This window comes from Hoplias malabaricus, chromosome 1, assembly GCF_029633855.1.
Source record: "Hoplias malabaricus isolate fHopMal1 chromosome 1, fHopMal1.hap1, whole genome shotgun sequence".
NCBI lineage: Eukaryota > Metazoa > Chordata > Actinopteri > Characiformes > Erythrinidae > Hoplias > Hoplias malabaricus.
The window spans coordinates 42,872,629-42,900,526 of NC_089800.1; the positions used below are offsets into that span (position 1 = coordinate 42,872,629).

The following is a 27,898-nucleotide window of genomic DNA, read 5'->3' on the forward strand; positions in this document are numbered from 1 at the left end:
TCTCTCTTACACGTTATCCAGACATGTCCAAACCAAGTTTTACACACATTTAAGCTTGTTGTCAGATACATTTATATAGCTGACCAGAGGAAGCTATATACAGCTTGGATGCCATATAGGCCACTTATACAGTAAAGAGAAGTCTTAAGAAGGAGGTACTCTGTGGAAACTGCTGGCAGGAATCCCAGAGGATGGAAGAAGCTCTGCATAGTGTTGACTGAGTTAGCATAGTGGCTAAGCTAATGACTTCTGCCAGAGACTCAAGGGATATATCCGTTACTAAGAAACTGAGAGCATTTTCAGAGGATGAGTGTTTATAGTTGCAGGAAACTAGACCGCATAATAATAACACATTATATTTGTAAGACTTTTTAATAACCCAAAGATGCTCACTATTTTGTAGTACAAAGAATAGTTAAACAGGTTTGAGCTCTGTATAGTACTTCAGTACAGAGGACGTTGGAACAGGAAACACGGTAGTACATGTATTGCGGGACTGATAATAACATTAGTAGTTGATTGTCCATACTTATGAGCGTGTTAATGTGTGCTTCCGTTTGATAGAAAAGCTTCCCATCCAGGGTGTGTTCTCGCCTTGCGCCCGTTGATTCTGGGTGGGCTCTAGACCCACAGTGACCCTGAACTGGATAAGCGGTTACAGACAATGAATGAAGGATTCAGGACAGGGCAGAGTTGAACGTGAGACAGAACAGATGTGTTTTTTGGGTTGGATTTGAAAGTGGAGAGGGTTGGAGAGTTGTTGAATATGTAACAAAGTTACAACCAGAAAGGTGCAAATGTAGACAATCCTCTGTCACCAAAACTATGGCGGTTTGATGGGGGTACAGTGAGTAATCCAGCTGAAGAAGATCTGATTAAGAGTAATTTTGTAAGGAACGAGTAGATCAGACAGATTAGAAGGATCCAGGTTATTTAATTCTTCTTTTGTGGGCAGACAAGCTTTGAACTGAATGCAGTGTTTTACAGGAAGCCAGAGTACGTTTTAAAAATGGATGTGATGAATTGTTTCTGTCTGATAATTAGGATGAAAAACAGTCCAGGTCAGTGGCAACAGCGCTGATGTTCTGTAGTCTTGACAGAAGGATGGGATGACACACCATGTCAAAGACAGCACTGAAGTCTAGGAGAATTAAAATGCCAAGTGAGCAAGTATCAGCAGACATAAGGAGATCAATAATGACCTTGACCAAGGCTGTGAACAGAAACCAGACAAAAAGCGTTCATGGATATTTCATTTTCTGGATAAGCCTGGAATTATTTAACAATATCTCAATCAAGAACTTTAGCCAGATTTGAATATTGGAAATGTGATGGTTATTAAATTTAGATTGGTCTAGGCCAGTTCTTTATGTAGTGAGGCTACTGCAGATATCTTTTAGGAAGAAGGGGCTTGGCCAGGAAACAATGATTGATTAACAAGTGCATTTAACTGGGAGAACAGGGAAGCTAGGCAGGATTTAGTTGAGGAAATAGGGAGGGGGAGGATAGAGCAATAATGAAAAAGTGTCAACGGGTTCAATGATTGCTCTTAGAAATTTTCAATGGAAGAACTTTTGAAGTGAAGCAGTTCAGATTATGTGGTTACAGTTCTTTCAGGAGGATAAAGAGCTCAGACATTGTTCAAAATATATTGTGTGTTTAGCTAGAACTGGTAATGAATATGGACAGATTGTGACTTAGCTGTGTGTAACATAGCATGGACATCTTATGAGCATCTACAGTGCTATGATTTTCCTATTAAGTCTTTCCAATTGGAGTGATCTACCTCCTTACCCCTAATTCAGTAGTGTATCAGTGAGGAAGAGGAGAAAGAGGTTTTAGGGTTCATTGTAGACCAAGTGCATTTAAGGAGACTGAGAAATCTGTGTTAAGCATTCTAGCAGGATCCTCAGAACAAGAGGGAGAATCTAGTGGAAAGCAGTGGTGATAAACTGTAAGAACATGAAGGTCCTCAGCTTTACAGCAAAATTTAAGTATCCTCTTAGTAGACTTTAAAACCTTCTGCGTTACATGTATAACATGACAAACAAATATCTGAATATTATTTTATTGATTTATGTGTTTCAATTGATTATACAGCCTATAAAGAATTATATAAACAGCATTTATACAACGACGAACACACTTCTATATGAAGAGTGGTTTGTTTATCAGGCTTTTAATGGTTTTGGAATTGGTCAAACAGGTTTTTTTTTGTTAGGGCTCTACATCATTAGAAGACTGTATTCATCCGGAACATGGAAGAGTATGTGCATAGTTTTTTCTTGAATCAGCAATTGTATTAGCAGTGCATTCCTTTTCTTTTTAGCTGACAACAGAACTGGCCTTAACTTCCCTTAAGTTCTGCATTTTCACATGCACAGCAGGCTCTGGTTTGAGCTGTTCACATTCACAAGTAACCACATGACAGATCATTTTTCTCTCGCCGCCTCCGTGTCACACGTTGAATATTAAAGACTAGTTTGTAAGCGATAATGCCCTTCCTGTTGCTCCAACCACATTGTTCTTCTACATTAATCTGTCTGCAGTGCCTTTGCCACATACTAATGTCTCCTCCATGCATGCTCTCTTGGTGTTTGGAAGCACTGCACAGCTGGCCTGTACTGAGGGCACATTGCCACCTTTCTGCACCAAACCTTCACAAACAACAAATGTGTGCTGCAAATGGGCTTTGGCTCGCTACATTCTGAGTTCTAAATGGATGACTTACTAAGCATAGGCTTTTGGAGCAGCATGTCTTTTTTCTTTCTTTTTTTTTTTTTCTCCCTGGGTGCAATTTCATCGACTGATAAAGGGGATGCTCTTTTGCACTTTCATTTCACATTCATCAGGCAGAGTGGGAAGGGGATTAGTAGGCCCTGAGAGAGACTTGGAATTGCATGAGGCTTGAGGAGGGGGGAGGATGGGAGGCCTTCCAAAAGGAAGATGACACATCCTTACTTTAAGACTTATCTGTAAACTCATTCACAAAAAAAATCTTTTCTCTCCTCATTTGGCTTGACATTTGAGCAATATTTCTTTTCTCTTTTTTAAGTCTACACTGCCTTCTCATTTCTCTCTCACATGTGTATGTATTTTTGGTGCTAAAAGTAAGTGTGTGTGTGTGTGTGTGTGTGTGTGTGTGAGCACACTGAATGAGAGTAGGGCAAAGACTGTGAGAGTGAGAGCAAGGAGGTTGGTTTGAAGGCAACTGTGGTCCTGCTGCACTCTTGTGCTCTCTCTTGTGCATGTCAATTTTCCAGGCTGGAGAGCTTGCACAATCCCCCACTGTGCTGCCCTGTAAATCATGGCTTTCTTTCCCCTTCCTCCGCCTGCCGGGCTCCCTGCTTTGCCTAGGCTTATGTGCCCAGGGCCATTGGAATCAGAAAAATGCAGCAGGCATGCAGTAGCTGCCACCTCCTTCCCTGCTCGGACAGGCCTAGCATGCTTCCTCCTGGCATCTATCCCATTTGTACATCTACCTTCGCTTCCACATGGAGTGCAGCATTGTGGCCGTTTCGTTCCTGTCAGTAGGAAACCTCGTATCTCTAAATGACAAATATGTGTAAAAGAAACGGCAATTATCTTTCAGCATTTGCCTTTTTTCTAAAAGTTGAGTGGTAGCTGGATGGTTATTTATTAATAGTCAGTTCATTTATGGCAGAGCACTTTGTGTGACTGAACACTTTACATTTTATGTACTGTAATTTGTATACATGCCTAAAAATACGTTTAATGCACAGAGCACAGGTCACATAAAACTGACCACAAGGAAGCAAATGTTAGCCTGTTAATTCCGTTCTATTGTCTGCATCTCTTTCTTCACTAAAGGGAAGCTAGCATTTGGTTTTTAAAAACAGACAACCAGCATGAGAACTAACTGATGAAGTAAACCTTTTCTTCTGTTAAACAGAATCTGGAGCATGTGATGAAACAGTGTTTCTTCCTTAATTTTTTGCATTACACAGCTAATGTTTAAAAGCGTGTTCGTGCGACCGACCTTTTGATTGTTGACTCTTCTCCCATGTACTTTTCTTTCAGGCGGAACTTGACCAAACTGTCTCTGATATTCAGCCACATGCTCGCAGAGCTCAAAGCCATCTTCCCCAATGGCCTATTCCAGGGGGACAATTTCCGAATCACCAAGGCAGATGCAGCTGAATTTTGGAGAAGGTCATTTGGGGACAAGTGAGTTTTCACTTTGCTCAGCTTAAGAGTCGTTTTGACTTGTTACTGAATTGGATATTGCAATTTCGTTTTGTTTGAAACCTTTTCCACATACCGTAATTTGAAAGCGTGTGCTTTTTTGTGCAGGACCATTGTGCAGTGGAAGCTGTTCCGACAGGCGCTACATGAATTCCATCAGATCAGCTCAGGCCTAGAAGCCATGGCCCTGAAGTCCACCATTGACCTCACCTGCAATGATTACATCTCTGTGTTTGAGTTTGACATCTTCACCCGGCTTTTTCAGGTGCATTCTATCAGCTCCACCACTTCTCTCTAAGCACACAATACCTCCATTGTCTCGACTATCAGTGGTAACAATCATGCAACAACAATGACGATTGTTAAGTGGTAGCGCAGAAGTGCAGGTGTGCAGCAGGCAGTGGGTGTGTGGCTACACTTCACAATTTCTCCACAGACTACAGGCCTCTCTGAGCAAAGCTGTGGTGCTGCAGTCACATGCTAGTCCATTCTCACATAAACATGTGGACTATACTTTTAATCTGAAGTTTCAGATGTTTTCAAACTAATGAATCTGGTTAGTGACTGTCACCACACAAGTAAAAGACTGAGAGAGCAAGTCTAATTTGGTGGCTTAATCAGTGCATCTATCAATTGCTAATGGACAAATTAATAGAGATAACATCACATGCTTGATTTTGCAGCATGAGATAAGGTTCTCTTTTTTTGGTGATGTTTTTCATCAGATTGGGTGGAAACATAACTTCTCTTTTCTCAACTACTCTTTATATATTTAGGTATTTTTTTCAACGTATGTAATTTCCATAGAATTTTTTATTTATTTATTTTTTTAACCCCCGCCCCCTTTCAAAAGTCACATTGAAAAAGTGCATTGCAATACCTGATTATAAACTCGGTTTAGGTGGAGGTGTTTTTTTTATAGCTATATATATATATATATATATATATATATATATATATATCTGTTAACTCAACATAAATTTGGGGAAAAAATAAGAAGGAACTGATGAATTGGAGTAATGGCCATTTTATCCATACGATGAGGTCTATTCATTTACAGCTTTTTGTTGTGCCACAATTCAACGAACCAATATGTAAAAATTTCTTTCTGATTGAAAGGTAAATGGTCTGTTTATAGTTTGATATACCTCATATTTACATAGTTATCCCTCTGTCGGATATTCAGATCTATTCATTTCAATGCAGCACCAGTCGAGGGATCTGGTTCTGTGTTATTGCCCAGGAGCATCTTTCTCTCTCCTCTGCTTCTGATGGAGCAGTGTAACTATATAGAGAGGAGCGACTGGAGGCACATGTTCCTGTCCAAGTAATTGGCTCATTACACGGAGTGCTGTAAAGCAGACATCACAGAGGCAGGCTAACATTACATATCATATCAGCCCTTTAATTAAGTGTTTTTCCCTGCATCCTGTACATCAAGGCTAATTTGGAAATGAGGAGGGGATCTTTCTGTAGCTACTCTGATTCAGATAATGGTTTTAAATGTGGATATTGAAAACTGGAATTGTTATTGAAACACAAGTGGGAAAAATATACTCTGTTTAATATATTTTTATTTTAATAGTTTTCCAAATAATTAAGCTTTTTTAAAGACAATAGAATGAACAGATGAAATATCCATAGCCTTTCAAAGATTCTCAAATATGCAAATATATTCATTGTTTATTCATATTTCAGTAAAGTTTATGTAAATATTTTTGTGAGTCAGCTAAGAATCAGCAATTGAATACGATTATTATTTACAGCTCTTATGATTGGCTTTGTTAACCTATTTAGATCTTTGTGGAATATCTCACACAGCCCCCTTAGAAAGGAACCATTCTATCATCATCCTACTTGCTCTTTAATCATTAGAGTTTAAGTAAGTTTAGGTATATACTAGAGCATTAGCTCTGTTAGCATGTGGTGCTTTGGCTGATATGGGGCTGTCCCCGAGTCGGGTCTAGGAGCACTGTGCTGCCTCTTTATTTGGCCTCGCCATTAGCCAGAAATAGTCAGGCTGTTTACAGAGAGCCTGTGTGCTCTTTGATGAAGCTCCGCATGGCAAGGTCATGCTTCTCATCTGCATCTGAATGAACCTGCCTGTTGAGACTGCAAGCGTGCTTCACTGTGCCAGTCATCTGCCTCCACTTCGTTCCCATTCAAATCAAGTTTCCGTTGAGTCTCCCTCCTTTTGCCCACGTCTGCTTCACTCTTGCACTTGGTGGGTGCAGTGCTTTTGTAGGATTCATCCATGAATCTGTACATAACATTTAACCAAACTGACACCCATTAGCCTTTGCAGCTTTTGTAATAGGTATTCCATATTCATTTGATTCATTGATCTGAGGTTGTTTTAAAGGCTGGCCAAGAGCAAGTGATGAGGACCTCCTGCTGTTGTCAGATTTGATGAATATTGGATTAAATATTCTTTGCTGTGACTAATGCTGTTCGAATGAAATGTGCTCAGCCATGGTTTTTAGCCAAAATAGTTTAAAATTAAGTGACATGTCTTGTGCAATCCAAAGTATCGTTTGTAATACATAAATGTATTTTACAATTTAATGGATGAAATAAGATTTACTATGGAATAGGAAACTGCAGGTGAATGGAACCAAGTTTGTTTCATATTTAAAATACACTAAAACATGTGGTCCATCAGCTTGGAGTCTTCCTGCAGGAAATGGCAACAAAACCTTTATTCCACAGCAGAAAATAGCATTGTGGTGGTGTTTTTGATTTAGTCTTGTTATTTAAAAAAATATATTACAGTAACATTGACTATGATAATTTTTTGTTATCCTTTGTTGTTACCTAAGCAAGATAATGTTTATAGCTTGTCAAAAAAAGCAAAAATAATTTGCAAACTACTGAGGGTATAACAACATAGGCTTTTATTAATGTTTCAGGCTGCAGAAATAAATGCATTCATATGTCATACATTAGTTGTAACTTTAAAGGAACCGGTTTTATGTGCACACAGATTTTGAAAAGAGTATTATGGAGAAATGGGCATTGGGAAGAAACACAGTAATCATTTTTATTTACCTTTGATTAGCCTATTGTCTTAAACAAGAATTGTTTAAATTTGTTTTCCTGTAGCATTCATCTAAAATGAAAATGGAAAGCCACATGGCACTTTTTTTTTTTGCTGATTCCCTTTATGTATTATTATTTCACTTGAGTCTCTGTGTGAACTAGCCAAGGACACAGTGTGTAAATCAGTGGCGGATGCTGGTCTTTCAAGGAGGGGAAGCTCAATTTCGGCCTACATCATAAAATGTGTCGGTTTATTTATACGTAAATTCTACCCTCCGTTCCTTTTCAAGAAAGTGGTCTTTGACCCTGTCGTACCAACAAGGCGTCTTTTCCAGGGACTTGACTAGTGTCCTCTCAATGGCCAGCAGAGCTAGGCTGCTTAAACGGCCTTGGCCCATGTGAAGTGTGTCCGCCTGTGCTCCCACGGATCTTTACACCAAAGGATCGCTGATTTGTTCATTTTGCTGTCAATCAAAAAGGGATTCAGCCTCAGACAGATCATCCAATCATCATGCAGAAGCTGAGCGTCCGGGCCAGCTGAGGCCAGCCCACTGCCCCATAGACCCCCAGAGACGCTGAGCGTCCGATGGGCGGGATAAAGCCCAGCATTTATCCAATGACTCGTCTGGTTTCGCTGATAAGAAGCTGATTCTGAACAAAAGTTGAGCACGTTGTAGTGCATATTTATTCACTGACATGTACACACAACAGTATATATTTGATCACTTATTTTTTGACATTTTAGGGGAAGCTGAGCTTCCCTTGTAGTCTTAGAGCAATCGCCTCTGGTGTATAAATATCAAAATTTCCTCTAATATGACTTTAAAATGAAAGTTAATATTGTTGCATGTTAGAATCAAGGTCTGCCACTTTGTCTTGGGGGTTTCTATACACCTCTAGGTGGGGACTGATTCTTCTTTATAATCATGGCTTACTTGACTATGCACCTCTCATTAAAAATCATCAGTGTGTTTGTGAAGGGAGCTTTTATCATGATATGTAATGCTGCAGAAATGCTTGTGCTCTCCTGTTCGTCTGTACTACAGCCAACAAATACAACTCTGTAATTTTAGAGGTGGTTGAAGTATAGAAGTCCTCATTGTTTTGGCACACCTGTTGTGGATTCATTGGGAAATGATTGTCTGTTTGACTCTGTGTACCTAAGCTTCCACATTTCAAAAACTACTCTCAACATCCAATTACACATCCACATGTTCTCATCTGTCGCTCTGTATATTTAAAACATAGGCTTTAAGTTTTCATCTTAGGACAACTGGCAGAGCTACTATACAGAATGCTTTATTCACTCTCTAGCCTCTGCTTATGGGCATTGATATGGATATTACAGCCTGGTTTACTGGAGAATACCCCCCCCCCTTCATGCTAGCAGCCACATTTAAATGCTTTAAATTTCTGCTTTGGCTCCTGACTGCATGTGTCTGTGTCTGTTTCTGTGCTGTACAGCCATGGTCATCTCTGCTGCGCAACTGGAACAGCCTGGCAGTGACTCACCCAGGATACATGGCCTTTCTCACCTACGATGAGGTCAAGGCTCGCCTCCAGAAGTTCATCCATAAGCCTGGCAGGTAAAACACCCACTGCTCGCCTACTCATATACATGCACTCATCAAAGCCATCGAGCCTCTTTGCCCTCTCTCCTACACAAGGGCCATGCATAACAATAGAGCCTACATGCATTGTCCCTTTTGACTATGGCTACTATGTGTTCGCATGCAACCCCAGCTTCATCAGACTCCCCGTTCATGACACAAGCACGCTTGGATAATCAGCAGTGCCGTTTTGACCCAAATGGTGGCAGAGGCACACAGGGAGTGATTCATGGTCAGTCAGAAAGGCCTCATGCTCCCAGTGGGTCGTAGAACAGCTTGGTACCTACCATCAATAGTTGTATTGTAAAAACCCCCATGATGTAACAATGATTCTCGCAAAGTGAAGTCATCGTAAGATGACCTGTAATGCAGCCAGTGCACTGTCTGTCCTGGTAGGTTCAGGCAGTGAGAGGCATTCTGTGACAAACATCTGTAACAGTAAAAGAAACAGCATGTCCATGACATTCTCTTTATTTGTGGACGCACAAATACTGGAGTCTTGTTCTTAACTGTAAAATAACACTGCTTTCTTTCTGCTCTCTAGCTACATTTTCAGATTGAGCTGTACGCGGCTGGGCCAGTGGGCCATTGGCTATGTTACTGCAGACGGAAATATCCTCCAGACTATTCCCCACAACAAGCCCCTCTTCCAGGCTCTCATCGATGGCTTCCGGGAAGGATTGTAAGTTTGCTAAGGCACAGTCATTATGGAGGGACGATCCTCACATATCATGATCTCATATTTTGGGCAGTGTAAATTTTATAGACACCTGCTTATCTGACATTTCCTCTTCAATTAATGGTATAAATAGTGGCGGGAACCACAGAGCATCTCATGATACAATTTTATCACACTATATTTCCCATGATAGAGATATCACAATACTGCAGTTCTGTGATACTCAATATATTGCATGTAAACCCCATTACACCACAACTCTCTGTTATATCTGTGTAACTGGAAATAAAATACTCCTAAATAGTCAAATACATATATTTTGTGTTTATTAGTGTCAGTTTCAAAGAATCTGTTTAAACAACCATTGCAGTTACAATTGCATAGCTTAGCTTTACACCTCTCTGGTGAGTTAAAAAAACTGCAATTACAGCAATTTAGGCATAAGCGAAAAGGACAAAGACTATTTTAACAAGACATTTTTTTGCAAATCACAAAGTACACAAACATGCAGAGCCACCACAGAACTGTTTATAGCCATTTTACATTGGAATGATGTACACAATCTGACAAGTTGCTGTCAGGGTGTGTGTTAGATTTACCCTAACCATTTGATTAGCGCCACCATGTGGAGTCATGTTGTGAACCTGGGAAAGTCAAATTGGAGGGGGAGTCTGTTTAGAGTGCCTGCATGTTTCATTAAAATGTAGATATTTGGTACCAATGTATTAGTAAATCAAGATAAGATACGATCACCATATCTTACTTTTCCCACACCTGTGTATAAATGTGTAGTTTGTCCACCATTTACTGCAGTAACAACAGCTACTGCTCTGAGAAGGCTGTATACTCAATGTTGAAATATTGTATTGAGGATTTACTCAAACCATAAGTGTTTCAGCAAAGATTGCACCTTAAAATGGCTGAGAGGATGTCTGGATATTTTTGTACACAGTGTAAACCACAGCATTGGTGTTTTGCATCTTTTCTGTTACAACGCAAAAACAAATTCAGTCATCTTCAAATCCTGTATGGTGATCTTAAATAAAAGTAGATCTTTTTGTAAACCAGGTTTAAATACATTAGAAATACCTCTGATTTTTTTCTTCTCCCCCCGTTCAGCTATTTGTTCCCAGATGGCCGTGCTCAAAACCCTGACCTCACAGGACTCTGTGAGCCTTCTCCACAAGATCATATCAAAGTCACACAGGTCAGTGACACTTTCTGCAGTCAGTTTGCTCTTTACAGTTTACTTTTTTTATTTAATATTACTCTTACTCTATCTGTAACACACTCTCATTTTATTTTTCAGGAGCAATACGAACTCTATTGTGAAATGGGTTCAACCTTCCAGCTGTGTAAAATCTGTGCAGAGAATGACAAAGATGTGAAGATTGAGCCATGTGGCCACCTCATGTGCACGTCCTGCCTCACTGCATGGCAGGTGAGCTGCAGTATGGCACAAATAGCATCAAATTCTGATTTGTCACTGTTCAAATATAATAAAAATAGTAACTTTAGTAACTGAAGTGAATTTGTATTGGTAGATATGTTGAGAAATTGTCTCACAGTATAAATAGCAGCTGATGTGTTCATATAATGATGAAAAAAAAAAAAGAAAATCAGAAAAGTGCATATACATGGTTTTTATTGGACAGTGAAAATATTCATCTTCCTCTATCTCTCCCTTCTCTTTCAAAGGAATCAGAGGGCCAGGGCTGCCCTTTCTGCCGCTGTGAGATCAAGGGCACTGAACCTATTGTGGTCGACCCTTTTGACCCCAAAGATAACAGTGGGGGTTCCTATGGGGGCTGCAGGGGCATGTTTGGAGCAGAGGGGGCTCCCTCGCCCAGCTATGATGACGATGATGACGACAGACTTGAAGACCCACACCTCATGATGAGCAAGCTGGCCTGTAATAAAGTGAGTGTAGAACAATTTCACTTGTAATGCCTTTCCAGTTCTGATCTGTTATCTCCATCCATGCTGAATCCCCGAAGATCTCCTCAGTCTGGTTCAAGCTTGAGTGGATTGGTCATGGGGTCATGTTTGAACCATCAGGTTATATGTCACAAAATTAAATCATGTTTTTCTTGCATTTTCAAAAAAATCATATTACACAATATGAAGCTACCTGAAGGTTTTCTTTATTATGAACTCATTTATTGGATTTCAAAGTATGAATTTTATGAAATCTACAGCAAGGAGTACCCAACATATCTAGCTGGCAATTTTCTGGCCATTTTCAGTGTGTATCACAATGCCCATCAAATACTGCTGATTCTCCCTCTTGTCTTTGTGTTACATGAGAAACACTGTAATAATTTTCATCTATTTCCTGTCAAACTTGACATTTTGGGATTTTTTTTTGTACTAAATGATTACAGCTCCTGCTTTGAATCTGGATATTTTCATATGTCAAATACTTGTGGATGGGTGGGGGGGGCAGTATTTGAATAACCTTGCAGACATCCACACAAATATTGTATGGTTTTCAATAGATAGATCCTTTATTGATCCCAGAGGGAAAAATTCAAGACATAAATCTATCTATCGGTCTTTGTTTACATCATTTACATGTTGATGAACTGACCATGAAGTGGTAGCAGTTAAGAGAGGGGTTTTTTTGTCCTACAGGTGGAGAGGCCACCATCCCCACTGTCAATGGCTCCGCAATCCTCTTTGCCCCCAGTGCCCCCACGTCTAGACTTACTGCAGCACAGACCACCCAATCCTCCTGGGGCCTCCAGTCCAGGGGCCACATCCAAGGTAAGACTTATTTTCTCTAGTGTTTTGTAAGCAAAGTACAGTTCAGGTGTCAGGTAAACCTTACTCTTTGAAATGCTTTTGTTCTGTCCTGTGTTGTCTGGTGCTGCAGGAGTGTGTTTACCAATTTTGGGCATGTAACTATCTCAGCTTCTGATTTTCAAATGAATTTCACCCTAGTTAGATATCAATTTAATTAGGAATTGTTTTTAAATAAATGTATTAAAGAATATGACGCATATGCATGAATGCATTTTACACCTCTAATTAATTTAAATCTAGGTAAAGCCATAGCAGAATATCGAAAGCAGATAGATTCTAGGCTAGATTCTTTTCTGACTTCTGCCTCCCTGTACCTTCCTAACCAAAGGTTCCTTCCCATCACAAGGACAAGCCCTTACCGCTGCCCCCAGCTCTGCGGGACCTGCCGCCTCCACCTCCTCCAGATCGTCCTCACTCTGCTGGGTCTGACAGCAGATTGCCAAGACGCCCCTTGCCATGCACACCCAGCGACCCAGCCAGGGACAAACTGCCCCCTGCTCCTCCAAACCGCAACATGGTGGACTGGAACCCACGGCCAGTGCCCAAAGCACCCTCTCAGCCACTCGCTGTGGGAGGAGGAGACTCCCGTGGGAACAGAGAGCTCTCCAATCGACACTCGCTTCCTCTGGCACTCCCCTCAGCCATGGATGCTCAAAGGAACAACAGCTCTGTCAGTTTGGACCATCAGGTTATACAGTTTTGCTAATAAGATTTCAATACACTTACACGTTTACAGCTCCTATCTGTAGTTAATCCATTCCTTCTTGAGCTGTAAGTGGTGGTAGAATTAAAGTATTTCTTTCATTGCTGCAGAGTTTTGGTGCATCAGCCTCTGGTGGATCAGAGTATGACAACCCAAAAGTGAAGCCCTCTGCATCTGCCAATGCTATCTACTCCCTGGCCTCCAGGTATTTTTTGACAGGATTTTGTTCCATTTTAAGCTCCTGTGTTAAGTCAGTTTCTATTTTTTTTTTGCTGCATATTTGTGTTAAGTAAAGGGATTCTGATGCGTTTCGTTTTTTTCTTCCCCCCCTTGGTAGCATCAACAGGCCACTTCCTGCCGTGAAGCAGCTGACCGGAGAAGACGGCTGTGACGGTGAAGAAGACTCTGACTACATGACTCCTACTTCTCGTCTTGCTCTGTCCACCATAACTCCTGCTCAGGGTGAGGGAGTGCCCAGACCCTCCCAGCCCAACTCTGTCACCTCCCGGTAAACTGGACCTTAAGCTCTACAAAAATACTAAAAACCAAAACTTAACTGTGCCACATGTATTGTCTCGTGGTGTTATGTGAATTGTGTGCCTACAAAATATCAAAGTTGTCTCTGATTTATGTAAAGGCTATTCATATCCGTTTATCTCTTGTCTAATCCAAATATTAATATTGGTAATGTTTTAATGAGCTGCTGTCTTTGCAGGTTTTTTTTTTTTTTTTTTTTGTTAGATTGGGATTTTAAATAAACATATTATCCAATGCTTTCTAGGGCTTTACTCAGTGACATGGACTCTGAGAGCCCACAGATGTATGAAGCTATGTATAACATTCAAGCCCAGGCCTTCACAGCCTCACTGTCTCATCAGGCCAGAGACTCAGGTACCATAGCACTTTCATATTTTTCAGTGCATACATTCCGTTGAATTATCCACATCACTAGATATATACTAGAATATCAACAGCCTTGGCTTTTGATATTCTGATATTTCAGTTAATAATTGCCACTACTTGCGCAACGGGATGAGTTTATAATGGTTAATTCGCTTCCATGTCTAGACTACTCAGAGTTGCCTCCACTGGTCAGCTCTAATGGGCCTCTGGATGCAGAGTGCGACGAAGAGGATAATAGCTACGACTTTCCCAAGCCCCCTCTACCTGTAGCCCGACGCACTCTCTCAGAAGTCAGCAGCACTTCAGCTACCTTCAGCCGCCTCTCTGTGGAGAGTGAGCCAGGAGCCTCAGTCTGTAAGTACATTCTCATATATACATGTTACGTTCTTTTACATATTTAACGCACATCCTTCCATGATTTGATTAGCAGGAATTTTATTCATTAATGGAATAGTTTGGCCAAAAAAAAAGAGAACAAAACAAAAGCAAAAAACACAGTTGATTGTCATTCTTAGATTTTGCTTCTTAAGTGTTGCATTAGATCTGCTAAGAAACACCAGACATGAACATTCACCGAAAAAGCCCAGTGAATATATTCATGTATTTACTTCAAAATTTGAGTACAATTTGACTGAAATCGTCTAAAATGTTGGGCTCAAACTAGAACTACATTTGGTCCCCATTATGTCCTCTTTTCTTTTACTTTTTAGACCTCTGTGAGAGGCAGGGCGTGTTGTCATCTTGCACAGAATAAGGTTAAATTGGGCGATTCTGGTAAAAAACAATTCTCTTAGGGTTTCTAAATTCATAGTTCACAGTTCGACACCTTAAGTAACTGCATCATAAAAAATATTGATTACATTTTTGAGTGGCTATTGACTTCCATTGTTTGTTATGCTCCTCAGCTGTGGCTCATAAAGAGGCAGAATTTGGACTCTATAAACGTGTTTATTCTGATCGACTGCGTCTAGGTCGAGTGGGAAATCATGTAATATGATTTCTCATCAAGCTGTTCCTTTAAAGCTTTAGAACTGCTTGTGTGTGTTGGGTAACAGTTGCTTACCTTGAATGTTATTTTTGTAAAAGTTGCTTAATTACTGAATAGTAGGCCCATAGATGTTATAATGGTTAAGTGTGTTAAGATAACTGTGGAAGAAGGATTATCATCCTGAAAGGATCCACTCTAACACAAGCATGATCATCATTCTGGTAGAATGAGCACTTTTTAACTGTAAGTTCCCCTTACACGAATCTCAAGTGTAGGAGACTGTCACCGCTTCTCATAAGACAAGTCAGTTGAGTGGCTTTCATTATTGCCTCACTAATATAATATTTTCTTTCAGCTTTCGACTCAGTAGAAGCTCCAGAGCGGCCTCCCAAGCCTCTGCCCCGCCGCATTAACTCTGAGCGCAGACCCAGCCCTGTGCCACCAGGAGCAGCAGCCACTCCAAACAACCCCCAGATCAGCAGCGAGATCGAGCTGCTAATGAGCCAGGGTTACTCCTACCAGGATATCCAGAAAGCCCTGATGATTGCACAGAACAATATTGAGATGGCCAAGAACATCCTGCGGGAGTTTGTGTCTGTGCCCTCCACAGCTCACATTTTCACATAGCGCCCTCCCCCAGCTACAGATGCCAGACCAAACCAGAGAGCGCCTTCTCTCTCTCTGTCCCGCTTTTAGCTCCAGCACCAGGGAGCTTTCTCTCTCCGCCAGCGTCCAGACTGTCTGTTGTTCATGTGAAGCGCAGCACATGGCCTGCGGAGCCGCTGCTGTCGATGCTCCTCTCATGGCACCGCATGTCACCTGAGGCTCTCAGTCAAGCTCAAGCAAGGACAGGACAAAAAAAAAAAAATTATATATATATATATATATATATATATATATATATATTGTGTGTGTTTTATAGGATAATTTAATATATAATCCATATACTGAATAGAGTTAATATATACACATGTAGGCTGTGGGGGCAGCACTGAGGGCTCATATGTGAAATGGCCTCAGGTTGAGGCTGGAGAAAGGAAGGAACTCTTCAGTTTTCCCTGCTGTTCTGTCAGGCACTAGTCTTGACATGTGGGAAACCGCAACTGAACATTTGCAGATGTCAAAAATGGCCTTTAATCGTGTTGCTTTGGTACTTTCTGGAGGTGTGTGTGTGTGTGCGCGTGTGTTTTTCCTCCCAGTATGTTTTCTAAAGGAGCATGTCATGAGTGACAGTCCCAAGACCACAATCTCTGCTGCTGCAGAGTTCTGCCTTTACGTTGATTTGAAGTCATGAACCATAGTCACATCACAAGTTTTCTCTTTGTGTCTCTGTGGAATCTTGGTGCTGCTGAACAGTCACCGGACGGTGAGCGTTTGCAGTTGAAATGGGCTTTATCAAACATCCATCGGCCGCACTTGCACATTCTGAATGTGTAGCATTTCTGTAAATGAAATTTTTGTAGTTTCAAGGTTGTTCCAAGAAACAAATGCAGGGTTAGATACTGCAGCCTCTCGTTTTACTTTGGGAATGATACAACATGTTGTCAGATTGTTAAACCTGCATTAGAAGGGGCTGTGATGTTAGGCTCTGGGGGGAAATTTGGGCATCTTTCTATGTTGAAAGTTGCACAGTCAAAAATGCTGGTGTTGCTGTCAGGCAGAGGTCAGCGCGATATCATGCTAACTGGGCTGTGTTCATTGTTATCCATGTTAGCATTTTTGGCTGAGCTATTCCTATAGATGTGTTCTGATCCAGACAGTGTAACTGTTTGGAACCTTCAGTCTACGTACGTGTGTGTGTGTGTGTGTGTGAGATTTGTATAGTGGAGAATGATTACATAAGTGTGCTTTTATTTTATTTTTTTTCCCCCTCTACAGGCAGTGTTCTCTAACACATTAAAGGGGTAGGGTGTTTGGACACAAGGTGATATTCGCTTTGTGGGAAGGAAGTATTTGCTTTTACAGGCCTGCAGCCCGGCCAAACTTCTGTTAAATCAGGACTAAAATCTCACGGAATTTTGGCGAGATGTCGGTTTGTGTCTGAAGCTGTTCATCTAAGTGAAATCGTTCTTGACCTTTGATCACTTTAATATATTATTATTAATATTATTATTATGGTATTAATGTTGTTCTTTGGTTTGTTTTTGTTATTAATTCAGAAGTGCTTTACTGCTGCTACTATTGTTAGTGCTAAACAATTAAGCCTTAAATGTATATTTGTGAATATTGTGCGTAACCTATTTTAAAGTGACAGTATCTGTTCAGTTGAATTTGATGTAGCATACTTGAAATTCCAAGCAGCTTGTGCAGGCTGGCTTCAATATTATTTTTTTATTTCCCCTCCCTTGGGGATATTTTTTTTGTTTGCCTTCTGTTTTTGGATGGTTGGAGAGTCCAGACGTGATCTGAAGACGTCGTCCAGCATGCTACCCTGTTGTCTTTGGTTGTCCGTGCAGGAATGTAAGCGTGACCCGATGTACCAGTGCATCATTGGCACTCGGTGCGGAAAGGCTTGTTGCTCTGTCCTTGTTTAGCTATGCGGGTTAGATGTTGACCTTGAGTTTTTTTTTGTTTTATTTTTTTCTTGTTTCTCACACCCTTCAGGTAGCGGATGAACATTTCCAGCAGTGGTAGCAGTGCTGATGGCTGCCTGCTCTCAAGGGTAAACAGGTCTGTGGTGATGCTTTCTGTCAGGTCCTCTCCACTCTCCCTATTCTCTCAGGAATATCGTACATTTACCATAAGAATATCAGTATTGAACAGGAAATGTATAAATCCGCTCTTGTTTGGGAGTGTCAGAGCACTGAATGACTGCTTTTAAAGGCTTTGACTTTGGTTATAAATCATTGCTTGATTATTCCAATGTCTGCATTTCTTAAACCAGTCCTCGCACGTACAGATGGAAAATTGTCAGTTGCCATAGAACAGGGGTGCCCAGTTCTGGAGAGCTGGTATCCAGCCAAGTGTGGTGATTGCTCTGCTAAAACACACCCCTTAAATCTGGCAATTAACAGATGAGTTGACTCAGGTGTGTGTGAGCAGAGGTATAACCAAAATTTGCTGGATACCGGCCCTCCAGGACTGGAGTTGCGCACCCCTGCCATAGAAGAATGTTGTAGTGGCTGTATGTTTCTAATTCCAAACAGGCCAAACACTAGCAGATAGTGGATAACCGTGCTGAACCACTAGATGTTTCACACTGCATTTCTCTGAAAACTGAGACACACAAGGTACAGTTTGTGGCCTTTTATCTTGTGGGTGAACTTTGAGGTTTGCTGTGTATCTCCCTGTTTGTAAGTAATAACTTCCTGCACAAACGGAGAGAATTGACAGTTACCACAGGTGGTTATCATTTGTCCAAATAAATCGATCTGCTAACTAGAAAGCGTTGTGCTGCTAGCAACTTTGGTTAGATACTATTCCGGGTTCTCATGGCCCTGTAATCCGATTAGTCAGTGCATGTTTCGTTTGTTTTTAGTCATTTCAGCATGGAATATGGGCTCAGGGATCAAACACACAGTAAGATGCCTCTCTCCTACTGAAACATGAGCGTCTCTTCTCTTGGGCTCACAGGACTGGCTTAGGAAGTGCTGATTGATGTCATTGATGTTTCTGTTGTCCACCGTTACATGCTCCTCTGTTTTGTATTTGTTTGTTTTCTTAAATATTGCACTGGCATTGCAGGTACTTCCACAATATGAAGCTTGTAGGTACATGAACCCTCTTGATCTCTCACATTTACTCAACGACTTCAAAGCTTAGTGGTCACTTTTAATAGAGTTGTACTCGATTTTTATTTTTTTGCCTTGAACTCAACAGTCACATGTTCAGCTTGTAGTTCAGTATTGTTGGTTGCACCATGTGAAGTAGGTTTGCTTTGATTTCTGACCAGAACTGTTGGGTTTTATTATTATTTTTTTCCCGTTCTGATTACTGTATTTCTTGTCTATATTGTATATCTAGTTTGTGTGCATTTGTGCGTCTGTGTTACAAGGTTGCACAGTTACACCAATTTGTGCTATGATACTGTCACTTTAAAATCAACTGTATAAAGATACGTATGTATAGAGTATGTGGATTTTGCAATGTTTAATTTTCATTTTGCATTCCTGTATATGACTTTTTTTTTTTTTTTTTAATAACTGATGTGAATAATACTGTGACCAGTGCCATATGTTTGGAAATGTCATTCAGAGTGAATGATAACCTGGTGTAAGTGACCCATTTTATTTCGACTCAGCCCTTTGTTATTTAACTCTGCTGATGGTTTTTTTCTCTCTCTCTGTGTATTTTATGGTTTTCCTCTGGCGATCTGTCGAGTGGCGGTGGGTTGACTGGAAAGTCTCCGTTCAGACCACAAGAGGGAGCTCTTTCCTCACGTTGCCATAACCGCCTTATTTTAGGATCTTCCTTCTCACTTGCGCTACACTGTTCGGTTAAACGATTCGGTCAGAAAACAAAAAGCAGACGATGTCCTCAGTCTCTACTTGTAGGTACAGCGTCCTCTATGGTACAGAGGCTGGTACTGCAGCTAAATGCAAAAGGTAGCAGGTGGTGATATTTTAATTGGAGGACATGTCCAAAAGTCAGTGTTAAGCAGGTTATATGTACTATTACTCCATGTATGCATGTAAATGTTTTTTAACAATGTAAAATACTCATGAATGTTTCTTGCCACCATCTGTAGTAGCCTTAACTCATGGAACATGGCTCGCTATAGGTTGGAAACAGGGGTTCCAGCCTTTTATTTAAAAAATAAGTAAATAAATAAATAAATAAAAGAGAGAGAGCACCCTGCCCTGCCAGTACGGCTCCGAGATTTGCTTTGCCTTACTGATAGTCAAGCTCATGATCCAAACTGCCATTCTCCCTCAGTGCCATGATTCTTTTTTTTTTTTAATATTATTATTATTTTTTACTGTGTTAACATCTGTCTGCCTGTCTGTGAGTGAGCATTACAGAATGGCTTCTGTTTTGAACCGACTACTTCGTGGGTTAACTCTGAGCAGTCGGTTTATTTAGGCTCCACACTTGTTGTGTTTTGAAGGGCATGTTAAAAGCCAAAAGTTGGACTATACTGTATGAATTTCAGACCTTTCAGTACATGCATACATATGAAGTTCTGCCAATGTTTCAGAGAAAGTTATGTTGTATAATAACTAAACTACCATGGGTGGAAATAAGTGAACCACTCTCGTGGAGCGGCGCAGGTCTGTGTGATTCAAAACGCCTTGCTGTAAAAGCCCAGCAGTTTGTAGAAACTGGAAACCTGAGTTTGTGTGCAAAGCAATGGGAAGCGTTCCCTCTCTCCCTGAAGTCGTTTACATGTGGAGAGGACGTATGTGTTGTTTCCTTTTGTTGAGAAATAAAAACTAATGTTATTTATTAATGTTGATGTACTCCAACCCAGAGATCCTTCCTCCATGAAGTCATGTTCATTTTGGAATTTATATATGTTATTAAAGTAATTTTGATTAAATGTACAGCAGTTGGTCTTATGTATTGTGTTGTAACTTTTTTGTTGTTTCATTTTAATGTAACATTGCATTCATTTACAAAACACAGATTTCAAATAATGCAAAACAATTATAAAGGAAAAGATTTTAATAAGCGTAAAAAAAAAACATTTTCAATATTCAAACCTAAAAACCAGTCACATGACTGCAGAAAGGAAGACTACACCTCTTTACAAAATAAAATGGAGCTGCATAGAGACATACATTTGAGTAGTATGGAATAGTTTGCATTTTCCAGTGTTGTCTGGCTGTGGTCTAAGCTTTGGTATTTAATAACAGTGAAGGCAATGTGCTGAATAATGCAGTAGTGCTTGTTGCTCTGTTTACTCCTTAATCCTTTATATTTGTATTTTACAAAATCTAAAACAACCATAAAGAAATTTCACATAAAAAAACTTGAAGTAACCTCTTCAAAGAAAACTATTTTTCCTGATTTTTCCACATTTTTAAGAGAACAAAGACCTACAACTTTTCTGCTTTTTGCCCAGACTTGCACCTGCAGTACAGACTTGAATTCAGTCTCCAAGCCCACAGCAGCCTATCAATCGGTATATTTACATACAGTGCAAAGTAAAGACAGCAGGTCATTATCATCAGGAAAAAATAATTATCTGTAGTTCCTCAGCATCCTCAGCCTGAAATGTGACTGAGAACATACACAAATTCATGCAGATCAGCCGTAACATGAAAGACTTGGTACTAAACTCTTGTCCAAATGATCAGCTCCACGTTCAGGATTTCTATCTTTCTTCACCTTTAGACTGTAGTCTGTTTCTGCACAAGTCTAGACTAGAGTTAGTCATCCTCTAGTCCTTCATCAGTGCTCACAGTCCAGCAGTGACAGAGGTGTTAAAAATCTCCAGCAGCACTGCTGTGTCTGATCCACTCAGTCCAACAAAAACATTCCACTACAACAGTCATCAGTCTTTTTATTGCTCAGAATTACCCACCATCCAAAAAATACTTGCTCTAACAACAGATGGACTACAGTGTGTAATAAGAACCTCTCCGTGCAGCTAAGTCAGTAGAGCTGATAAAATGGGAGAGTTGAGAAACAAGGTCATTTTAACATTGTGTATGATTTTCCATTCTCTCTGCAACTCTGACCATACAAGTAGATCTACAATTACAGACTGTCAATGTGTTGCTTTGGTAGCAGGGTGAAAAGGGGCTAACAAAGCATGCAGAACAACGGATTGACTACAGTCTAATTGTAGAGCTGCACAGTGCTCTTGTATGATTAGTGCTGAGAGAATATATATACAGGTTTTGACTGTTTACAAGATTGGAATCACTTTATAATCATATGTAAATATGACAATATATTAAATACAACTGATATAATTAAAGCAGGTGATTCCAAATCTTTTAACAACACTCCATCCAACTCAAGTGTGAACAGATTTCTTCTAACATTCTAACACAAGGTATTTTAAGCAGTGTAGGCCAGGCGTGATGGACAGTCTTTAGCATGTTTTGGAGGGAGAGTGTGTGTACAGTGTTTTATGAGCACAGCAGTGTGAGACAGTTCTTGGTGTTTCAGTGCAGAGACTATATGAGACAGAAGTGAGTGCAGTATAAACAGGTACAACAACAGCAAGTAGGCTTTAGGTCTGGTTTGGTTTTGGCTTTATTTCACCCAACGTTCTTCCCCAATTTAGTTATTGCCAAATCCCATCCACTCACTAGTCACAAGATGTTGCCAAGCCATGAGGGGGAAGGCCAGCACATGCTTCTTTCAGTATATGTAAATCTAGATAGCGCAAATCTAGCTCAAGCTGCTGCAAAGATGCCGCAGGTCAGTTCAGTGTGCTCAGAGGAGAACACTAACTGTCCCAACATAAGCATGTTTGTTTTGTGGCCATTTCACACCAAGACTGATTTTCACAGCTAGAAAAACAAAACAAAAAAACTGTAGGTTAAAAATGGTCAGTTTTGACATATTTCAGTGGCGTCTTTGATCTCAGAGCAGAAAAAGTTAAAGTTGTATGTCTGAAATTTTAAATATTGTGAATATATTTAGTAGTTATCTTGGTTATTTTATGTTGGTGGTTGTGTTTTTCTGCTCTGTGATAACACTGATGTCATAAATCAGCCAGTTTGTGATGCATTGAAAATTTTAATGTATTGTTATACATTCTCCCACTTTGAGAAAGCTGCACGCCTCTCATTTTCCCACCCAACGAAACATCACACAAGTGCAGCATGTAATGAAACTATTGAAATCAACATTAAATTACTGAAATATGCCATGAGATTCAGTGAACCTTTGCTAATCATTGCTTTTTTGTCCACGTTCAGACAGTTGACCTTAAAATCTAATTTGATGTGAAGGTTCCACTGCATTAAAATCACATCCTTTTTTTCCCCCAGATGAAAATAAAAATACTTGGTGCGAACAGGCCTTTTATAAGCAACACACAGTATACACTCATATGGCTATGGCTTATCCAGTGCCTTCAACAGACTTTAATACTGGTCTCTCTTCCTAATCATCACAAAGACTCTGCAGCCAAAGAGCACCCTTCAGATATTCTTATTCTAGAGCAGTTTAAATACCTAAATATGTACAGTAGATCATATATACATCCTGTAGAGAGCACAGACTGTTCTTCATGGACAGTGCATCCTCTCAAGGCATTTGAGTTAATGTATTACACACAGAAAAAAAACCAAAAGCAACTACTTGAAAGGTTTGGACAGTTGAGAAATAGGGGCCTGAGTTGCAGGACAGAGACGGTGCCTCCGTGTGCTCTCGCCAGGCTCACAAGCGACAAGGAAATGTGGCAGTTCTGCAAAGAAAAGGCCTGAGGCCTCTCACTGTGAGGGTCCCACCCTGAGAAAGTGTTAAGCATGGGGGCGGCGAGCGGTCCGTTCTTCTGTGCATCGATACAGCCTTCAGTCTGCAGTCTTCACTTCACATGCAGCAACAGCCAAAGGGAACAAATAAGAACAAGCATGATTAGCATATTAATACACTGCTGTGAGCCTGATGGTAAATTCTGTTGGGAGATTTAACTGGAACATTTTTAAAGGTAAGCTACAAGTCAAGTAATAAAAATAATAATAAAAATAATAATCCGTTATATTAATATAGCTCTTTTCAAGAACAGACACGAGGACAAAAAACATAATACAAGTACAAAGTTCATTCGCTCCTGCAGAACAACAAACCTGGTCACTGGGGAACTTTTTATCACCGTTGACTCCCTGCAGAAGCACAGCCTCCTCAGACTTGCCACTCTTCATCTCCACAACAATGTCGTCTTTACTGGCACTCTCCTTCGTCCTGGGGAGTAACAGTGTTTCAATCCACTTTTATTAATCCAGAGGGTTTATTGTTATCATTTGTGTAGACATATAGTTGGACTGGTTTTTGGTAAAGATTTTTGGTGTGTTCAGTTATTCTGAACTAAATACTAACAATATTTATCCAATATAAAATAATTTCATATGATGTTTCTTAAAAACAATAAAAACTTATAAGTAGTACTTGTCTATTTTTGTATTTTATTAACTGCACCCCAAAGCTTCCATTTTTGATTATTGAATTCATTAATTTTCTCTTTACAAGGAGCCAGTCCATCACAGGGCATCTCTCACTCACACACACACTCACACACACACACACACACACACACCTGTGGCTAGTTTCAAACTACTCAGCCACCTACACAAATGTGTTTTAGACCATTGAGGAAACTGGAGAACCTAGAGGAAACCCACGCAGATAAAGGGAGAACACTCCAAACTCCTCCTAGACAGTGACCTGAGGCAAGGCTTAATCCCAGTACACCAAGAGAGATGAATGTGCTCTGCCGATATTACAGTCCACTGTTCTGGTGATTTTCCACCGCACGGGTCCAGCTCTACACGACTCTACTCCACACGTCTCCGCTCGGCACACTTAAAGCCTGTCGCTTTTCTACTGGCAGGGCTCTGCTGCAAAATGGGGCCGTGACATCGAAAAAACGTGTCTCTTACAGGAATCGTCTTTGAAAACCGCAAAAATGGCGATAAAGTTAGGCGTTGTTTACTCATCGTGTATTCACGTGTTGTTGTTTTTGGACTGGCTCCGCTCCCCAGTTCTCACAGATCAGTCTTCCTTGTTGTACATTCGACATTCACTGGAATTTTTCGTCAGCCCTCGGCCCAAGGAGCATATAAACCTCTTCAAAACACCTCGAGGTAAAGTTACGAGCGCTGACGTTGTGAGTCCAATAAAAATAAATGGTAAAGCTGCTGTAATTTAAGAGATTTTACAAGCGGCGGTTTGTGCTGGATTTGAATGAGCGCTACATTTCGTGGTGATTGACATGGCTCTGGCCAATCAGCGCTCTGCAGTGTTTACACGTCACCATTTAGTACCTACTCGGCACGGTTGGAACCCAGAGCGAGCTGGGAATGAAAACTTACCCAGTTCCAAAGACCCGGTACCACATTTGGCCAGTGGCAAAGCAAAAGAGCCGTGCTGAGTAGTGTATGATCCATGCAGTGAAAATGCACCATTAGAGAGTTGTCTTAAAGTTTGCCTACAAAGGTCAAGTTATAGACACTTGCATTTTCTAAGAGTAAAGAAGCTAATTCTAACTCTGCATTGAACCATGTCTATATTCATTCATTCATTTTCATTCATTATCTGTAACCACTCAACCAGTTCAGAGTCTGGAGTCTACACAGAATCACAGGGCGCAAGGTGGGTACACACCATGGAGGGGGTGCTAGTCCTTCGCCGGGCGACTCACACATTTCATTATAAATATTTTTTTATAAATATTAATAGTATGTCACATACATTTATTTAATATTAATTTATCTATTTTACCATACTAGAAAATAAATATATTATTTTTTTAACACCCCATCAAGGGTCTGTCTGTCGTCCAGTAATTCCAACAGGAAAATTGGACATACACAAACTGGCAGAAAAAAAAAAATATATGAAAGTACATACAGGTCCTGTTTTCCTGAGCGTCCACATGCGATCTTGCCCTTCTTGTAGAGGAAGTACAGCACACTGCCCAGGATGGCCAGCAGTAAGATGAGGATGATGATGACAGCTATAATGACTCCACTGCCCTCTGGTGATACATACAAGAAAGCGCAGGCATTTTTACAAATTTCCCAATTGCTCTGAATGCTGAGGGGAAAATTTCTCTCCAAGCTTTTAAAAGTGCAGTGTGTAAGATTTAATGGAGTCTATTAGCAGAAATAGAATCCTGTTTACAAAACTATGTTTCCATTACTGTCTAATCACCTGTGACTATGAATCACTGTTTTCAAATGAGCTCTTCATATTTTCATAGGGAACAGTTTCTAAAGTAGCCTGAAATGGACAAACAATCTGTAACCTCACGACTGGTTGCCACTAAATCTTACACACTGCACGTTTACAGTGTCAAAGTGCAAATAAAGTGATGATCGCTGAAGTTGGTGAATGCAGCTTTGTGAATGCAGTCTGTAATCTGCAGCACACTAACAATGCTTTTGTTTAAAAACTTAATTATGTAGAAGCTGTTATTAAGAGTTCTGTCACAGAGCACAGAGTGGTGAAAGTATAGAAGAGAACCGTGAAGCTGAAGCAGATCTTGTATCAGCTGATCAGTTAGAGAAATCAAAGTCACTTTTATCTGATGTAAACAGTTCCAACAGTAAGCATCTGTTTAATTACGGGCGGGAATACCTATGGGGCTTAGGTTGGGTATTTCAGACAGGAAACACTGGGAGATGCAATCTTAAACAGGAGATATGATCACAACTGGGTATAAAATGACCCTCAAAGAAAGTTCTTGTCTAAATATTGCAATTGTTTTAACACATTTTGTACTTTTTGTAATTATACACAAATTAGTAATCAGTGCTTTCTGTTTTTACCAGCAGTTGATACAATATCCCTGCTTTATTGAAGTTGGTGTTTGTACATAAAGCTGTTTTGCTTCAGAGCATTTGTATCTGTAAAGCTGTACATACAGAGTGTTGGGTGGAAAGCAGTGCTGTGCATGTAGGAAGCATGCGCAGGCAGAGCTGTGAGGCATGAACATATGATGTTCTCTGCTTAAGCCACAGGAAATCTACAAACCTTTTCCGGTTCTGGTTTTTTTATGTGAAGGTGTGGCTGTTTCTGGTGCTAAGATGACAAAAATTAGGTTAGGGTTATAAAATATTGTTTCTTTAAAAAGAAAGTTTTTACGACAAAGCGTGAACACCCTGTAAAAATACATTTCATTTTTGAGGCTTCTGTGTGTGTGTGTGTGTGTGTGTGTGTGTGTGTGTGTGTGTACTGAAAAATGATATAAAAGCTTGTATATCTATAACCAAAATCACTTTGTTTCAAAGGCAATATGATAGAATTAGTGACAGATTTGAGAAAATAATACAAATGTAATTTTACTGTCATTTCACCACCTAAAAACTGATTTAGCAAATTCAAAAAGCTTTATAAAAATGTATTTACAATTTTAATTAGATTTGCTCTACCACTTTAAAATAAGGCTATACTTATAAAGGTTTAGAAATTATTTAAAAATCCGTTTATGACATGGTTATTAATTAGGTTGTAAACACCATAAAAAGTCATTAATAATCATTTTTAACACAGAGATATAAAGGGCAACAGTGATCTCTTTTTGTTCTAATACTCAAAGTGTCTGAACTGCAAGTCCTTTTCACACCTACAGACATTCTGTGTGTTTATGGACCATGGAAGGAAAGCGGAGCACCCGGAGGAAACCCATGCGTACACAGGGAGAACACACGCCTCACAGACAGTCACTTGGAGTGGGGCTCAAACCCACAACCTCCAGGACCCCACTACCTGCTGCGCCACTTTGCCACCCAAATTTAATAATTTCACAGGTTAATGAACACCACACTATCATCAATGTTAACAAAGACATTCGATCAGTGGTTAATTGATTAAATTTGTCGCTCAGTTGGTTAAACAAATTTGTGTTGAATCCGATCTGACTGATAGCAAAGACAAAGTAAGGTCATTATTTTTCAAGTGCAGATGGATGTGGTTATATTATTTGGCAATATCATAGCTATCAGAAGCAGATTAATCTCATTTTCACTCATGCACTGTAGTTCTCCACTCTCACTCAGCCCAATGAGGCAGACCTGAAGCCACACTGTGAGCTAATGGGAGAGCCCATCAGCTGCCTTCTACAATTACACCAAAACCCATCTGTGTGCAAACACATGCTTTGATTGAGCTGCCTCAGAAAGCACCAGTAAACGTCTAATGTACACAGAGGCTGTCCATTTCCAGTACCAGATCATATTTGAAGTCCTCTGGAAATATAGGCTCTGTCAGTGGGCCCACTTCTGAATTCCTCACTTTCTTTATTAAATTCTTTACTGTTTATACTTGCATCAAATAAGCTAATTCTAAAAAATACGGATTCTGAAAAATGAACAGTTGTTAGTAAATAATTCTGATGAAACAAT

General features: G+C 40.1%; 2 protein-coding genes across 5 annotated transcripts in view; one reads left to right on the forward strand and one right to left on the reverse strand.

Moving 5' to 3' along the window:
- The window catches only part of cbl (Cbl proto-oncogene, E3 ubiquitin protein ligase), a 40,197-nt gene extending 24,415 nt beyond the window's left edge, over positions 1-15,782 (forward strand). Inside the window, exons 3-16 of one of the 2 annotated variants that reach the window (XM_066678135.1) lie at positions 4,042-4,188; positions 4,315-4,471; positions 8,710-8,831; positions 9,400-9,537; positions 10,654-10,741; positions 10,844-10,975; positions 11,233-11,454; positions 12,169-12,300; positions 12,668-13,027; positions 13,153-13,247; positions 13,380-13,550; positions 13,824-13,933; positions 14,111-14,299; positions 15,289-15,782. In XM_066678135.1, coding sequence (XP_066534232.1) covers positions 4,042-4,188; positions 4,315-4,471; positions 8,710-8,831; positions 9,400-9,537; positions 10,654-10,741; positions 10,844-10,975; positions 11,233-11,454; positions 12,169-12,300; positions 12,668-13,027; positions 13,153-13,247; positions 13,380-13,550; positions 13,824-13,933; positions 14,111-14,299; positions 15,289-15,560 — 2,335 coding nt within the window. In that variant the 3' untranslated portion in view covers positions 15,561-15,782. The remainder of the gene's footprint in view (positions 1-4,041; positions 4,189-4,314; positions 4,472-8,709; positions 8,832-9,399; positions 9,538-10,653; positions 10,742-10,843; positions 10,976-11,232; positions 11,455-12,168; positions 12,301-12,667; positions 13,028-13,152; positions 13,248-13,379; positions 13,551-13,823; positions 13,934-14,110; positions 14,300-15,288) is intronic. The other variant, XM_066678136.1, reaches the window with a different exon arrangement.
- A 4,749-nt stretch (positions 15,783-20,531) lies between these two features.
- Positions 20,532-27,898, reverse strand: part of mcamb (melanoma cell adhesion molecule b) — a 38,753-nt gene continuing 31,386 nt past the window's right edge. Inside the window, exons 14-17 of one of the 3 annotated variants that reach the window (XM_066662933.1) lie at positions 26,529-26,576; positions 25,404-25,530; positions 23,624-23,738; positions 20,532-23,359 (exon numbers count right to left, since the gene is read on the reverse strand). In XM_066662933.1, the coding sequence (XP_066519030.1) occupies positions 23,348-23,359; positions 23,624-23,738; positions 25,404-25,530; positions 26,529-26,576 (302 nt within the window). In that variant the 3' untranslated portion in view covers positions 20,532-23,347. Of the gene's footprint in view, positions 23,365-23,623; positions 23,739-25,403; positions 25,531-26,528; positions 26,577-27,898 lie in introns of all 3 variants that reach the window. The other 2 variants (XM_066662942.1, XM_066662948.1) reach the window with 2 other exon arrangements.